General features: G+C 42.9%; 1 protein-coding gene across 2 annotated transcripts in view; it reads right to left on the reverse strand.

Moving 5' to 3' along the window:
• Positions 1–2,709: 2,709 nt before the first annotated feature.
• The window catches only part of LOC118400960 (alpha-1,3-mannosyl-glycoprotein 4-beta-N-acetylglucosaminyltransferase C-like), a 196,645-nt gene continuing 184,101 nt past the window's right edge, over positions 2,710–15,253 (reverse strand). For both annotated transcript variants that reach the window (XM_035798020.2, XM_035798019.2), the window contains exons 4-6: positions 12,723–12,874; positions 11,237–11,384; positions 2,710–10,974 (exon numbers count right to left, since the gene is read on the reverse strand). In XM_035798020.2, coding sequence (XP_035653913.2) covers positions 9,818–10,974; positions 11,237–11,384; positions 12,723–12,851 — 1,434 coding nt within the window. In that variant the 5' untranslated portion in view covers positions 12,852–12,874 and the 3' untranslated portion in view covers positions 2,710–9,817. The remainder of the gene's footprint in view (positions 10,975–11,236; positions 11,385–12,722; positions 12,875–15,253) is intronic.

Consider the following 15,253-nt stretch of genomic DNA (forward strand, 5'->3'; position numbering starts at 1 on the left):
TTGGGGCCTCTTGTCATAAAATGTTTGACAAGAACGAATTCATGTTCAAGAGGTGATGTTATGCTGTTCTTCAAGGTGATTTGGCACACAGAAGCTTGTTATGAATAGATCAGCGCCATAGACAAAATCCTTTCCCAAAACAATCTGCACTAGTGTACCTATCTGTAATGGAGAAACTCAATCTGTGACTCTGATCAATACCCAAATGGGAGAACAACATGGAACAAGTGGGTATAACAGAACAAGGCATTTCATAAATATGCTGTCAAACCGTGCCCCTGCCTTGCACCTTGAGTATTTCAGCAGAACATTGACCAATGTAAAAATTCATCACGTTATTGCATTGTTTTAAGATTTGACTGAATTTTTTGATGCTCGATGATGAAAATGTATTTTTTTCACAGAGCTTTAATTTCTAACAGAACACAGGCGGGTGGAATGGGAGAGGACAAAGTGATTCTTCGGCTTTAATAAGCTAAGTTGTTGTCCATATCTTATTTGAGAATTTTTTGTACGTGTAATTTTCTTCAAAATGACAAGGTATATATTATTAATTGACAATACTGATAATCTTACAGCCTGTGGCTTTAAGTTCTTGCCAGAGGTATTATGATACAGTACATTGTATGTACTGTACCAAAACACAGTACACAGTAAGCTAGAGGACTGTTTTGCTAGCACAGACTGGAAGTATGTTCAAGGATTCATGGGATGGCACGGAGGAGTTTACTACTAGTTTACTATCAGCCACCGGCTTCATGAATAAGTGCATTGACAACATCGTCCCCACAGTGACTGTACATACAGTACCAGCCAAAAGTTGACACATTTACTCATTTAAGGGTTTTCTTTATTTGTTGTATTTTCTACATTGTAGAATAATAGCGAAGACATCAAAACTATGATATAACACATATGGAATCATGTAGTAACCAAAAAAAGTGTTAAACAAATCCAAATATATTTGAGATTTGAGATTCTTGAAAGTAGCCACCCTTTGCCATGATGACAGCTTTGCACACACTTGGCATTCTCTCAACCAGCTTCACCTGGAATGCTTTTCCAGCAGTCTTGAAGGAGTTCCCACATATCCTGAGCACTTGTTGGCTGCTTTTGCTTCACTCTGCATTCCGACTCATCCCAAACCATCTCAATTGGGTTGAGGTTGGTGATCGTGGAGGCCAGGTCATCTGATGCAGCACTCCATCACTCTCCTTCTTGGTCAAATAGCCTTTACACAGCATGGAGGTGTGTTCTGGGTCATTGTCCAGTTGAAAAACAAATGAGGGTCCCACTAAGCACAAACCACATGGGATGGCCTATCGCTGAAGAATGCTGAACCCTGAGTGAGAACACCATCTGTTCCGGACTACTACGTGATCACACTCTCCATAGCCGATGTGAGTAAGATCTTTAAAAAGTTTAACATTCACAAGGCCATACTGGGGCGGCAGCGTAGCCTAGTGGTTAGAGCGTTGGACTAGTAACTGGAAGGTTGCGAGTTCAAACCCCCGAGCTGACAAGGTACAAATCTGTCGTTCTGCCCCTGAACAGGCAGTTAACCCACTGTTCCCAGGCCGTCATTGAAAATAAGAATCTGTTCTTAACTGACTTGCCTGGTTAAATAAAGGTTACATTTATTTTATATATTTTTTTATAAATACTCAGAGCATGCGTTGACCAGCTGGCAAGTGTTTTCACTGACATTTTCAACCTCTCCCTGAGCCAGTCTTTAATGCCAACATGTTTCAAGCAGGCCACCATAGTCCTTGTGCCCAAGAACACCAAGGTAACTTTTCTGAATGACTATCGCCCCAACGCACACACATCTGTAGCCATGAAATGCTTTGAAATGTATCACATCAATACCATCGTCCCAGACACCATGGACCCACTCCAATTCGCACACCTCACCAGATGACGCAACCTCTTTTGCATTCCAGAGAAGGAACACCTGCGTGAGAATGCTGTTCATTGACTAAAGCTCAGAGTTCAACACCACAGTATACTCAAAGCTAATCACTAAGCTAAATTCCCTGGGACTGAACACCTCCCTCTACAACTGGATCCTGGACTTCCTGACAGGGAGTAGTAGAGTGGGGAATCCAGGACAGAGTAGAAGGAGGGTCGAGACAATGGATTGGAGACAGGGACCAGAGTCAGAGCGGGCAGAACTGTAGCGGAGACGAAAACAGCGTCAACAGGATCTGAATAGTAACAAACGGCTAGAACCGTATACTGACTGAGCAGAGATTATGAGCTGGCAGCGTGAAAGTGGCAGGGCTGAGTATTTGTAGAGGTCTTGATTATGGAACAGGTTGCAGCTGGTGGGGATCTACTCTGACTCCAGCACACCTGTCTCTGCGCACATAATCACACAGATAGAGAGGGAGAGAGTACTGGGGGAGTGGGGGCAGGTCAAGGAGACACAGGATGAACAGTAGAGGGCGTTGCAAGAGCAGATGTGACAGTTATGGCAAAAAATGAATAAATAAGTAAATAAAATAAAATAAATAAATAAATAAGTTCAGGAGTAAAAATTTGCTTAACAATTCAAATAAGTTGCATGGACTCACCGTGTGCAAGTGTTCAACATGATTTTTGAATGACTACCTCATCTCTGAACCCCACATAAAAATAATTGTAAGGTCCCACAGTCGAGCAGTAAATTTCAAACACAGATTCAACGTTGACACAAGGAGTCAGGAAGCAAGTGTAGTTAGTGAGTTTAATAATAATGAACGTAGACCAATACAAAACAAGGTGTTCTCTCATTTGTGTCTGGAAGTAGCTAGCAAGTTAGCCATACAGCTTAACTGCCATTGTGAGGTCAGAACACTCAGATCAACTCTATCCCTCAGCCAGAGCTTCCAGTCTGCGCTCTGAACTCTCCAAGAGCAAAACACTCTGAATTTATGAACGGACAATCTGACAACGCCCTTAATATACGAGCGCACCCTGGACTCCATATTGAATTTCCGAACACACCCGAAGTATAGCTAGAAATGTGTTATGCTAACAAGCTAGCAAGAGGTTGCATAGCAACAGCATCAACTTCCGATAGACAGCGAAGCACTAGTACGCTCAACTGAAAGGATACCATTCATTTACAGTATACTAAAATTAACTAGTAGTATATAGTATATACTCAGTATGTTAGTATGGGTATTCGAACACAGCTCAGGTTTGATGGGGCACAGGTGTGCGTAATGAGGGTTGGCAGATGTGCGTAACTGTCATGCGTAACCGGGGAGTAAACATGACCGTACCCCCCCTCCAGGAGGTCGGCCCCAAGCGAGAGGAGTGGGTCATTCGGCGATGGTGGAATTCTCGGATGATGTTGGGATCTACAATGTCGTCCACCGGAACCCAGCACCGCTCCTCTGGACCATACCACTCCCAGTCCACCAGGTGCTGGAGCCGACCCCCACAACGTCGGGAGTCCAGGAGTGATCTGACGGCATAGGCAGGGCTCCCCTCGATGTCCAAGGGAGTTGAAGGGGTGTCGTGGGGCACGGCATCAGCTAGGGGACCAGGAACCACTGGCATGAGGAGGGAAAGTGGGGAGTTTTAATCTGAAAGTTACCTTGAATGGCCCCACAAACCTGGTGGAGAGCCAGACGTGATCACCAGGATGAAAGCTTCACAGGGGTGGTGATCCACCTGCTCTTTCTGACAGCAGGCAGGGCGCTGGACTCTCACGTGGGCATCGTTCCATACCTCTTCTGTGCACCTGATCCACTCGTCCACCGCAACAGCTTCAGTCTGGCTTGGAGTCCACGGAGCCAGGGCCAGCTGATAACCCAGAACACACTGGGAGTCAGTCCAGTGGAAGGGTGTCACAAGGAGTTCTGGATGTATTCAGCCCAAGGTTGGGCCCACTCCCCCTGCCGGTTCTGGCAGTGACTCCTCATGAACCTCCCAGCTCCTGGTTCATCCTCTGCACCTGCCAGTTAGATTGAGGCCCCCAGCTTCTCCATGAAAGCCTTCAATACATGTGATGTGAATTGTGGGCCACGAACGGAGAGGATATCCTCCGGAAGGCCATACTGACGAAAGACCTGCTGGAACAGTGCCTCAGCAACCTGGAGAGCGGTAGGGAGACCAGAGAGGGATGAAGCGGCATGATTTTGGGAATCTGTCCACAACCACCAAAATGGTGGTGAAACCATCAGAGGGGAGATCAGTGACGAAATCAAGGGATGCTGAGGTATGGGAAGGGGAAGAAGTTTACCTGCTGGAGTGTGCTGGGGAGATTTAGACTGAGTACATACTTAACTTGAGTTGACATTGTGCAACGCATTTCTCAGAAAGGGAATGAGTGGTACATGGGGGTCCAGCGGTGAGGGCTGTGTGTGGCCAGGTCAGCAACCAATCTCTGACCCCTGAGGGGACGTAGATGCACTCCGGAAGGCAGAGCAAAGGAGCGTTTTCCCTCTCCAGAGCCTGGAGGATGTCCATATCTACGTCCCAAAACCAAGGGCCAACGATGCAGGAGGACCGATTGATGGGCTGGTAGACACTGATAGGGCCTACGTGGAACCACAGGTTGCGGAAAAGCAGGTCCTTCAACATCCTGGTCCCCAGGTGGTAATCCTCCTCTCTGACCTGGAGATGATGTGATTATGGAGTTGCAGCCACGGGAGGCCGAGGATGACTTTGTGCATCGGTGTGTAGGTGATGAGGAAGGGAAGGCTTTCCTGATGCTTGGGTACCACGTGAGGGTGAGTGGTCCTGTGACATGCGTAATAGTGCCGGATCATAATGGTCGCATATCCAACGCTTGGACGGGAAACAGAGAGGAGAGCGGGTATGAGGAGATGTGCAGGTAGGAGGCAAGAGCCTGGTTAATAAAATTCTCCACTGCATCGGAATCCACTAGAGCTGTAGAAACAATAGATGAGTGAAATCGATACCAAAAAAAGGTATGGAGGAAAGTGATGATGGATAACTCAAGCCTAACCCAGGAGAGAGATGATCACAGGGTCATCCTTCTGCTCTCGAGGATTCCGTGTTGGGACGTACCAGACACAGTTGGGACATTGCCCCCACAATAGGGACAGAGCCCCAACTGTCTCAAACGGCGTCGCTCATCCGCAGGGAGGCGTGTGGCCACCCTGCCGTAGTTGGAGTAGGCACTCACCCCCCCTCTCTAAAACTGTTAATCTCTTGTTATTAGAATATATCTCCTTGGAGTCTGGTGTTGGCAGTTGCACTTCCTCCCTCATATAGGCCTCAGTCACCTGGGGTCCAGAGAGGGGAGAGGTCAGGCTTTCTATCACATGTATTCTCAAACTGGGGTACGCATACCCCCAGGGGTACGTGCAATGCTGTCAGGGGTACGCCAAATAAAAATGTGATTCACATTAAAATATATATATATTTTCCAATGGCGCTATACATTTGGGTGAATCTGCCAATTAAACCATCTAGGTTTCAGCCAAATAACAACACAATGTCAAGTACAACTAGCCTAGTCAAATAATTAACATCCAATCACATTAACTGTTACTCTCTCGTAGGAAACCTTCACTCTTGCGCAGACATTTAGAAACAAAACATGATTTGAAAAATACTTTTGAGTAGTAAGACATGTATAAAAGCAACAGATACCATTAATAAGAAGGAGCTAGAAGTGTCTTATATGGTGAGCTACCGAGTGGCTAGGACAGCCAAGCACTATACTATTGTGAAGGACTTAATTCTTCCTGCTGCCGCAGATATGTCTGGGGCAAAGGCCCAAAAAACTATACAGACAATGCCTCCATCAAACAACACTGTTGCACGATGCATCAGTGACATGGCAGGAGATGTTTTGAAACAATTACTGCTTCGCAAACCAGCTAGTGAATCATATGCGTTATAGCTGGATGAGTCAACAGATGTGGTGGGCCTGGCACAGCTTCAGGTATATGTCTGTTAAGTTTATGGGGGGGTTAATTAAGGAAGACGTCCTCTTCTACAAACGACTGGAAACCAGGACAACATGAGAGGATATTTTAAAGTACTGGACAGCTTTGTGACATCAAAAGGACTTTGGTGGTCAAGATGTGTTGGTATCTGTACTGCGCAAAAGCCATGACAGGGAGACATATTAGAGTGGTAACGGGCGTACAAGCAAGTTGCTCCCGACACCACTTAGGTACACTGCAGCATCCAACGAGAGGCTCTTGCTACCAAGGGAATTACCTGACAGCTTGAAAGATGTTTTGGCCACTACAGTGAAAAATGTTAACTTTGTTAAAGCAAGGCCGCTGAACTATTGTGTATTTTCTGCATTCTGCAATGATATGGGCAATGACCATGTAACGCTTTTACAACATACAGAAGTGCGCTGGTTATCAAAGGGAAAAGTATTGACCCCTTTTCTTGAATTGAGAGACGAGCTTAAAGTTTACTTTACCGACTATCATTTTCACTTGTCTGAACGCTTGCAAGATGATGAGTTTCTCACACGGCTGGACTATCTGTGTGATGCTTTTTCCCGGCTGAATGATCTGAATGTAGGATTACAGGGACTCTCCACAACTGTATTCAATGTGCGGGACGAAGTTTAGGCTATGATTAAGAAGTTGGAACTCTTTTCTGTTTGCATTAACAAGGACAACACACAGGTCTTTCCCTCATTGTATGATTTATTGTGTGCAAATGCACTCAAGCTTACGCACAATGTCAAATGTGATTTAGCGAAGCACCTGAGTGGGCTGGATGCACAGGTACTTTCCCGAAACGGACGACACAAACAACTGGATTCGTTATCCCTTTCATGCCCTGCCTCCAGTCCACTTACCGATATCTGAACAATAGAGAAATTGCAACAAGCGGTTCTGTGACAATTGAATTTAATCAGAGGCCACTGCCAGATTTCTGGATAGGGCTGCGCTCAGAGTTCCTTGCCTTGGCAAATCACGCTGTTAAGACACTGATGCCCTTTGCAATCAAGTACCTATATGAGAGTGGATTCTTGGCCCTTACTAGTATGAAAACTAAATACAGGCACAGACTGTGTGTGGAAAATGATTTAAGACTGAGACTCTCTCCAATACAACCCAACATTGCAGAGTTATGTGCATCCTTTCAAGCACACCCTCTCCTCATTATTCACATTTTTGATGAAGTAATAATGTTTTATTTGTAAGATGGCTAAAATAAAGAGCAAAATGGTTGATGGAAAAAAAATAAGGATAATGGACAAATGTTGCACAATCCAGGTGTGGAAAGTTCTTAGAGACACTGCCAAAGGTGCTTCTACAAAAAGTATTGACTCAAGGGTGTGAATACTTATGTAAATGAGATATTTCTGTATTTCAATACATTTGCTACAATTGATAAAAACATGCTTTCCCTTTTGTTAATATGGGGCAGTGTGTGTAGATGGGTGAGATAAATAAATCAAATTAATTCATTTTGAATTCAGGCTGTAATACAACAAAATGTGTGGGATGAGTGAACGGGTATGAATACTTTCTGAAGGCACTGTACGCACGCACGCACGCACGCACGCACGCACACACACACACACACACACACACACAAGCTACTGTCTATTATCTGCCTGTTGCCTAGTCACTTTACCCCTACTTACAGTGCCTTCGGAAAGTATTCAGCACCCTTGACTTTTTCCACATTTTCTTACATACATACCCCATTATGACAAAACAGGTTCTTAGAAATGTTCGCAAGTGTATTCAAAATAAAAAACCAAAATACCTTATTTACAATAAGTATTCAGACCATTCGCTATGAGACTCGAAATTGAGCTCAGGTCCATCCTGTTTCCATTGATCATCCTTGAGATGTTTCTACAACTTGATTGGTCAACCTGTGATAAATTCAATTGACTGGACATGATTTGGAAAGACACACACCTGTCTATATAAGGTCCCACAGTTGACAGTGCATGTCAGAGCAAAAACCAAGCCATGATCTCGAAAGAATTGTCCGTAGACCTCCGAGACAGGACTGTGTCGAGGCACAGATCCGGAGAAGGGTACCAAAACATTTCTGCAGCATTGAAGGTCCCCAAGTACACGGTGGCTTCCATCATTCTTAGATGGAAGATGTTAGGAACCACAAAGTTCCTAGAGCTGGCCGCCTGGCCAAACTGAACAATCGGGGGAGAAGGGATTCCCGCAATATAACATCTGCTAAATATGTGTATGTGACCAATAAAATTGTAATTGATTTGGTCAGGGAGGTCACTCTGACAGAGCACTAAAGTTCCTTATGTGGAGATGGGAGAAACTTCCAGAAGGACAGCCATCACTTCAGCACTCTACCAATCAGGCCTTTATGGTGGAGTAGCCAGACGGAAGCCACTCCTCATTAAAAAGCAAATGACTGCCCGAGTTTCCCAAAAAGCATCTAAAGTACTGAGTAAAAGGTACTTATGTAAATTTAGTATTTCAAATTGTTTTATTTTTATAAATTTTCCAAAATTTCTACAAACATATTTTTGCTTTGTCATTATGGGGTACTGTGTATAGATTGAGGAAAAAAACAATTGATTCAATTTTAGAATAAGGCTGTAACCTAAAAAAAGGTGGAAAAAGTCAAGGTGTCTGAATACTTTCCGAAGGCACTGTATATGTACAGTACAGTGCAGTACATGCTGAAGCTACCTCAATTACCTTTTATCCCTGAACATCGTCTCGGTACTGGTACTCCCTGTATATAGCCATGATATCTTCTACTTCCTATATATAGCCATGTTATTTTGACTCTTTATTCGTATTTGCTATTCACTGTGTATTTATTCCTTGTGTCACTATTTTTATTTAAAAAAAAAATATTGTCTTTAACGGCATTGTTGGAAATGGACCCGTAAGTAAGTGTTTCATTGTTAGTCTACACAAATACAATTTGATTTTAGTATACCATGGCCCACGGTTACCACACAGAGTAAATAAAGTTGATTTGTTTCTATATTACAGAAACATTCTAAGAGAAGATCCTTTAGTGCCTGAGAGCACATCATTGGGAAAAGAGAGGGAATTTACTTGAGACCCTAGCTCCAGGGGTGTTGTTGTTTGCTGGTGTAGCGAGCAGAGAGCGCTCCTAACACAGACCGTTACTCCGGTAAAAGTGTGCTGTGGTGACAAAAAAAAGGTCAACTACCAGTTCAACCCCATTCCTTACTGTGCGCTCCAATCTGAGATGTTAGAGAAGATGTGCGAAAACAAACATTGTTCTCCTGTCAGCGGCTCTGATGGAACATACAGTGCCAGGGAAATACTTTTGCAGAGCTCGCTCCAACTCTCTAACACCACGCCAGCCTTAATAGGAGGGATGGAATGGATGACGATAACTTTGGAAAGGGGTGAATGGGGCTATTTGTTGATAGCAAGAACATTTGGAGTAATGCTATGTTCTGAAGTCTATACTTGTCTGCAGGCGTGTCATTTCTTAATCAACACTGTTCAAGTCCAGAGGACCCAGAGGCTACTTTTGATGTGGAAAGACACTGAGAAACATAAATAATGATAAGATGTACAACATGAGTACAATAGCCAACAGATATTTCCCATGATCTCACATCCATAAAAACGGGTCAACGTCCATAAAAGTGGTTAGTCAGACAATCATTAAACATTTTTTCATAATTGTAAAAAGCAATAAAGTATACTTTCAAATATAAAAACTCTAGATTGATTTGTAGATACAAATATAAATACATACACTATCAAATTAAATAAATAAATGGGTAAAATAATTAATTAAATAAATGAACACATGCAACAATAAATGAATACATTATCAAATGAATTAGTAAACCAACTGTTGCCTACATGATATGATGATAGTTTTTGTGTTGTTCTCATTGACTGGGGGGTTGTGTAGTCCACAAGCTTATACTCCTAATAATCAGCCATTCTTTCTGACTGGCAGTCACCACAATACGAACACACTCAATGTCAAAGGCAATCTTGTGGTCCACGTCTTGAACGTCAATGTTGCCATTTTTAAACTCCCCTAACGTGATGTAGGAAGAACACTGCCTTCCTCTCTTTGTCCCCACCAGCTTCTCTCCTACTTCCAGAGCTCCATGGTGCAGGATATCATTCTGACGATCGTCCGTTCCTGTCAAGATTTTGATTTTGCTTATTTTAGTTGATTTGTTAAATACTATGACAAAGAAGTCTCCGGTAGAGGGGGGTTTCCCCCAAAAGTATTCGTCCACACTGCTATAAGCCTTGGTGGCGTCATAGTTTTCAAATACATTAATGTTAGTGTACAGGCTGGCAGGAGGGTTGTCAGGGATATCAATAGAGTCCTCTTCAAAGTCATCATCTTTCAACTTGTTCTCTGCTCCCTTATATGAGGAGTAGTAGCCCATGTGCTGGAACAGAGAGGGCTTGAAGCGGATCACATCTTTCTGGGCCAACAGGCCCCGGAAGTGAATAAGGAGCCAGTCGCAAGGCATCTCCTGGTAGAACATGAGCAGGAAGTGGGCCAGGCGCGGAAGGTCTCTTGAGTGGTAGAGCTTCCCTATGTAGCCAAGCTTGGAGAATTCCAGCATCACCCAGTAGGAGCCTTCCCTGGAGGTGACCACCTTCTTCAGGGATGTTAAGAAGTTCCGTGAGCAGAGCACATCGTCCTCCAGCATCATGTAAAAATCTGAAAGGTTGGTGCAGAAGTTGAGAAGGAAGGCGTAGTCCACGTTCTGCTTGGAGCGGAAGCGTACCCTGTCCTCTGGGTCGTCGTAGTTCCTTTTCAGCCCATCCAGTGATGGGTAGTACTCCTCAGGGGCATGGATCACCAGGAGATGCCCAGCGATGATGTGGTGGGCAAACTTCCTGGAGATGTCCTGCACCAGGTTTTCACACCAGGCCAGGTCAAAGTCTGCCAGGTGAACCACCACCACAATCTCTTTCAGCTCCTCATAACTGGACTGGTCGAAAATGGATTTGATCGTCTCCATGAGGTAATTCCCTCTTTTTCTTTTGACGGACGACAGTCCAATGGTTAGATATTCTGTAAACGAAAACATAAATATTATTTCACTGTGCATTAAAAGATGACTTACATTTATTTTACAACTGCCTTCGAGACACAAACATTTTAGAGCCCGAAAATGTATGAATGTATTGTATTAATGAATGTATGACTCAATTATTTAAACAAGTTTTTACAATGTATTTCTCGTGTCTAATTTGCCATTGTTAATAAAACAATATGCAATGACAGCCAATGAATTACACACGACATGCTATGCTACATCCTATGATACACTCACTCTTTCGAGGCAAAGGGGTTCCGGCGAGGTAACGATATGTGACGTTTATGGTTCCAGAGAAATTTGTGAGCTCTCTAAAGGTGTGAACATATCTCTCAGAGTTTGAAGGATGCATGGACGTTTCTCTCAGTTGCCTTTTGTCCTCCTCCTGCAACGCAGAACAAAGACGACAGATCGGATGAGATGAGGCGACTTCACATTGTGAATGCCAAAACAAACCAAAGTCTCATCTCATCTCTGTTGGTCAGGGCCTGTAAGTAAGCGTTTCACTGTGAGGTCTACAAATAAACTTTGACTTGATTTGATTTGATCCCAGCTACTGTACAAACAAAACACAGCAAAGTCAATTCATCTCCTTGGAACATTTCTAAGACCATTGATATTAATATTGACATTGCCATGGATATGGTACTTTGTGAGAGCACCAGATCATTGAAAATATGCACCCCCCCCCCATAATTTAAATAACAAATACAGATAATGTGTTATGATCACCAAGATCTGATGGAATCATGAATAAGAAATAAATCCTTTGGCTCTGAAAACAAGAAACTATAAAAAGGGACAACATGGTTAAATACAAGAGTAAACTCTTGGATGAAAATTATGCTGTTTGATTTAAGAGGATGGGGGTGGTACAACAGGCCCGTACACCCCAAAATACAATGTTGATGTTGTCCTACCTAAAAAAGTGGACTAATGCGGATACTATTCTATGCCATTAGTAGTGGAAATCTGCATTTCTCAATTCCAAATGTATGTGAAAGACAGGCACCATCTAATTCCAAGTTTTTAGATGGTTTCTCCACATATTTGAGATTGGATGACTTAGAGGCATTCGGCAGTTGCTACATACATTTTTGGACTTATAAATGAATGATATCTATCCATTGATTCTTAAAGAAAACAACCTACTAATGGCTCATCATTAACTTAGTTTAACTGTCGTACCCCATGAGAATGTAAGCCTCTTTTACGCCAATGTTTGTAAACAAGTATACATAAAAAAAACATTTAAAAAACTATAAACCCTCAGAACATGGTTAAAACTATACTTATGGATAGTCAGTCCTTGCATCCATATCTCTGTCAATGAATTTGAGAGTGGTTACATTACTCCAGCCCCATCCCTCAGCTTTTTACCAAAACAGGGACGGGGGTTACACTTTGTTATTGTTTCAATTGCGTATTGCCCCTTTAAGTGGAGGCAGGGTAGCCTAGTGGTTAGAGCGTTGGACTAGTAACCGGAATGTTGCAAGTTCAAAACCCCCGAGCTGACAAGGTACAAATCTGTCATTCTGCCCCTGAACAGGCAGTTAACCCACTGTTCCCAGGCCATCATTGAAAATAAGAATTAGTTCATAACTGACTTGCCTAGTTAAATAAAGGTAAAAAAAATAAATAAAAAAAAGTTAATGATATGGCATCCATATTAGGAATTTGTCAGACAAATGTTCTAATCTGGATGCCGTAGATAAAGGCTCACCAGCACATACCCATCCTCAATGTACAGATTGAGGAAGAGTAAACAGGTGATCAGGACCCCCAGGAAGGGGATGGTGGAGCGTTTACGGAAACACCTCATCTTGTCCAGGGACTTCCACACCAGCCTCATGATGGAGACACTCTCACTGGGATCTGCAGGGAAACAAAAGCCGGAAAGGTACATTATCAAGTTGTGTAGCAACACGTTGAGATGGAACATATAGTTCATGAGATGGGCTCGGCCTATATATAGACTGCCATCAGGTGGAGGGGTTATGAATCATTTTCTTTTAAGCAATCAGATTAGTTCCACTCTTCCTGATCATAGTGCATAGTGGGAAAATGCTATTTTCAAAATAACATGGTACTTGCAAAAAAAAGTATTATAGAACACAACGAGTACCACCAGAGATAGATCAGAGAATACAAGGATTAACCCGCAAAGAAATAGACAATTATAATTTATAGACTGCAATTGGGCATCAGCTAACTCTTTTCTGCCACTGCTACAAAGCCCCAGAGATGCTTAATGGAATACAAACTAGCTCTAAGCTTAGTTCAATACTCACACACACATCGAGCACCGGGGAGCCTGCCTCACCTGGGAAAAGGTGAATACCTCTCTGTTCTGGATCTACACTCACACATCCTGTCTCTTTGTCGGCTATTTATTCAATCATCAGTGGTATTGGTTATGCGTATGCTGTTGATGCTTTTGCACTTTTGCATAATTATGGGTTACAGAGCGGAAAACTTTTGAAAAGACAACTCCCCTTTCATTGCAACATTGGTATATGTCCACATGTACTGTAAAAGCCAACTGTGAAGGTATATAAAAAGGGAAATAAATATAATCTTGAGCCAAACAAGTAGCTCTCTTAAACTACACTTTAAGCTTGTCGCTTTCAAATCCCTCCCTCCCTCCCTATATCTCAATACAGGTACCACTGTAGTGTAGATGACTGACATAAGCCGAAAAGCTGCATTGCTGACTGAGACTTTCACAACTCTGCAGCACAGTGGACTCCACACAACAACCTGATAACACAGCTCCTTTATAATCTCATCTCTCTCAAAAACCAACAGCCACGGTGGCCTCCCGAGTGGCGCAGTGGTCTAAGGTACTGACCGGGGGTCCTATAGGGGCAGCGCATAATTGGCCCAGCGTCGTCCGGGTTAGAGGAGGGTTTGGCCCGGGGAGGGGGATGCTTTACTTCACTGATGACGCTCAAGCGACTCCTTGTGGCCGGGTGTCGGTCAACGTTGTTTCCTCTGATACATCATTGCAGCTGGCTTCCAGGTTAAGCGGGTGGGTGTTAAAAACTACGGTTTGGCGGGTCATGTTTCAGAGGACGCATGACCCGACCTTTGCCTCTCCCTCCCTCCCGAGCCCTCTGGGGAGTCGCAGCAATGAGACAAGATCGAAATTGGGGAGAAAAAGGGGGGTAAAAACAAATAAAATAGTCAGCTACAGCTAAATGTCACACTGGCAGACATTGTGAAGCCTCTTTCAGTCTTTTTTTGTAAAACTATGTTATTAAGGGAAAGTACGAAAATGACAGTGGGGAGAGAAAAATATATATGTTTCCTGGGCCACTGCGGACAGAATACTACAATTACACAACTGGGCAATTTAATTTTCTCTGCTTCATGCTAGGTGGTAAAGTATTCTCTCTCACACATGAGTGCTGGAGTTGGTATCCTCATAATGCAGGTTGGGTCAGTACTGGCTGTTTAACTGCATCCCAAAAGGCACCCTATTCCTTATATAGTGCAGTACTTATGGGTGCTTCCGACCAGGCACACAACAGCATTTCACCATGGATTATTGGGTAATGTTTGGTTGAAATGTTGATCAATGACATTACAACTTACCGTGTATTCACACACTGAAAAAGACAGCCAAAAGTGAGTTGAATTTCCAATGTGTTATCAATATGCTGTCAACCATCTAACAAACCAAATTCCAATGAAAAACCAATGTCACATTTTTGCCACCCTAATATCTATCACTGCGCTTTCAACAGCACAGCAAAGTTCAAATGGGAATTCAATGTCAGATATGTTGTTTATTTATACAACAGATTCAAGTGTTATCACTGTGCTTTAGTGCTGAGCAATAAACAGATTTTATTTGAATTTTTGGGGGTTATTAAACAACTTATTAAACAATCTCTAGAGAAATCAAGTCAATAACTTTGTGGGACGCTGGGATGAAGGGAGTTGTAGTTTTCAAGAAGCAAATATTCAACTTGGTTCAGAGCAGAAATGTGGTAATTAACTACAATGAACCTATTCAAAGAAATAAAATGTTATTTGTCACATGCTTCGTAAACAGTTGTAGACTAACAGGGAAATGCTAACTCATGAGCCCTTCCCAAAAGTAAAAAGTAAAACACGTAATAATAAATACACAAGTAATGTTAACTTATATACCAGTACTGAGTTGATGTGCAGAGGTACGAGATAAATTGGGGTATATATAACTAGGAATAAAGTAACAAATATTAAACAGTAGCAGCAGCATACAGT

This window comes from Oncorhynchus keta, chromosome 22 (assembly GCF_023373465.1).
Source record: "Oncorhynchus keta strain PuntledgeMale-10-30-2019 chromosome 22, Oket_V2, whole genome shotgun sequence".
NCBI lineage: Eukaryota > Metazoa > Chordata > Actinopteri > Salmoniformes > Salmonidae > Oncorhynchus > Oncorhynchus keta.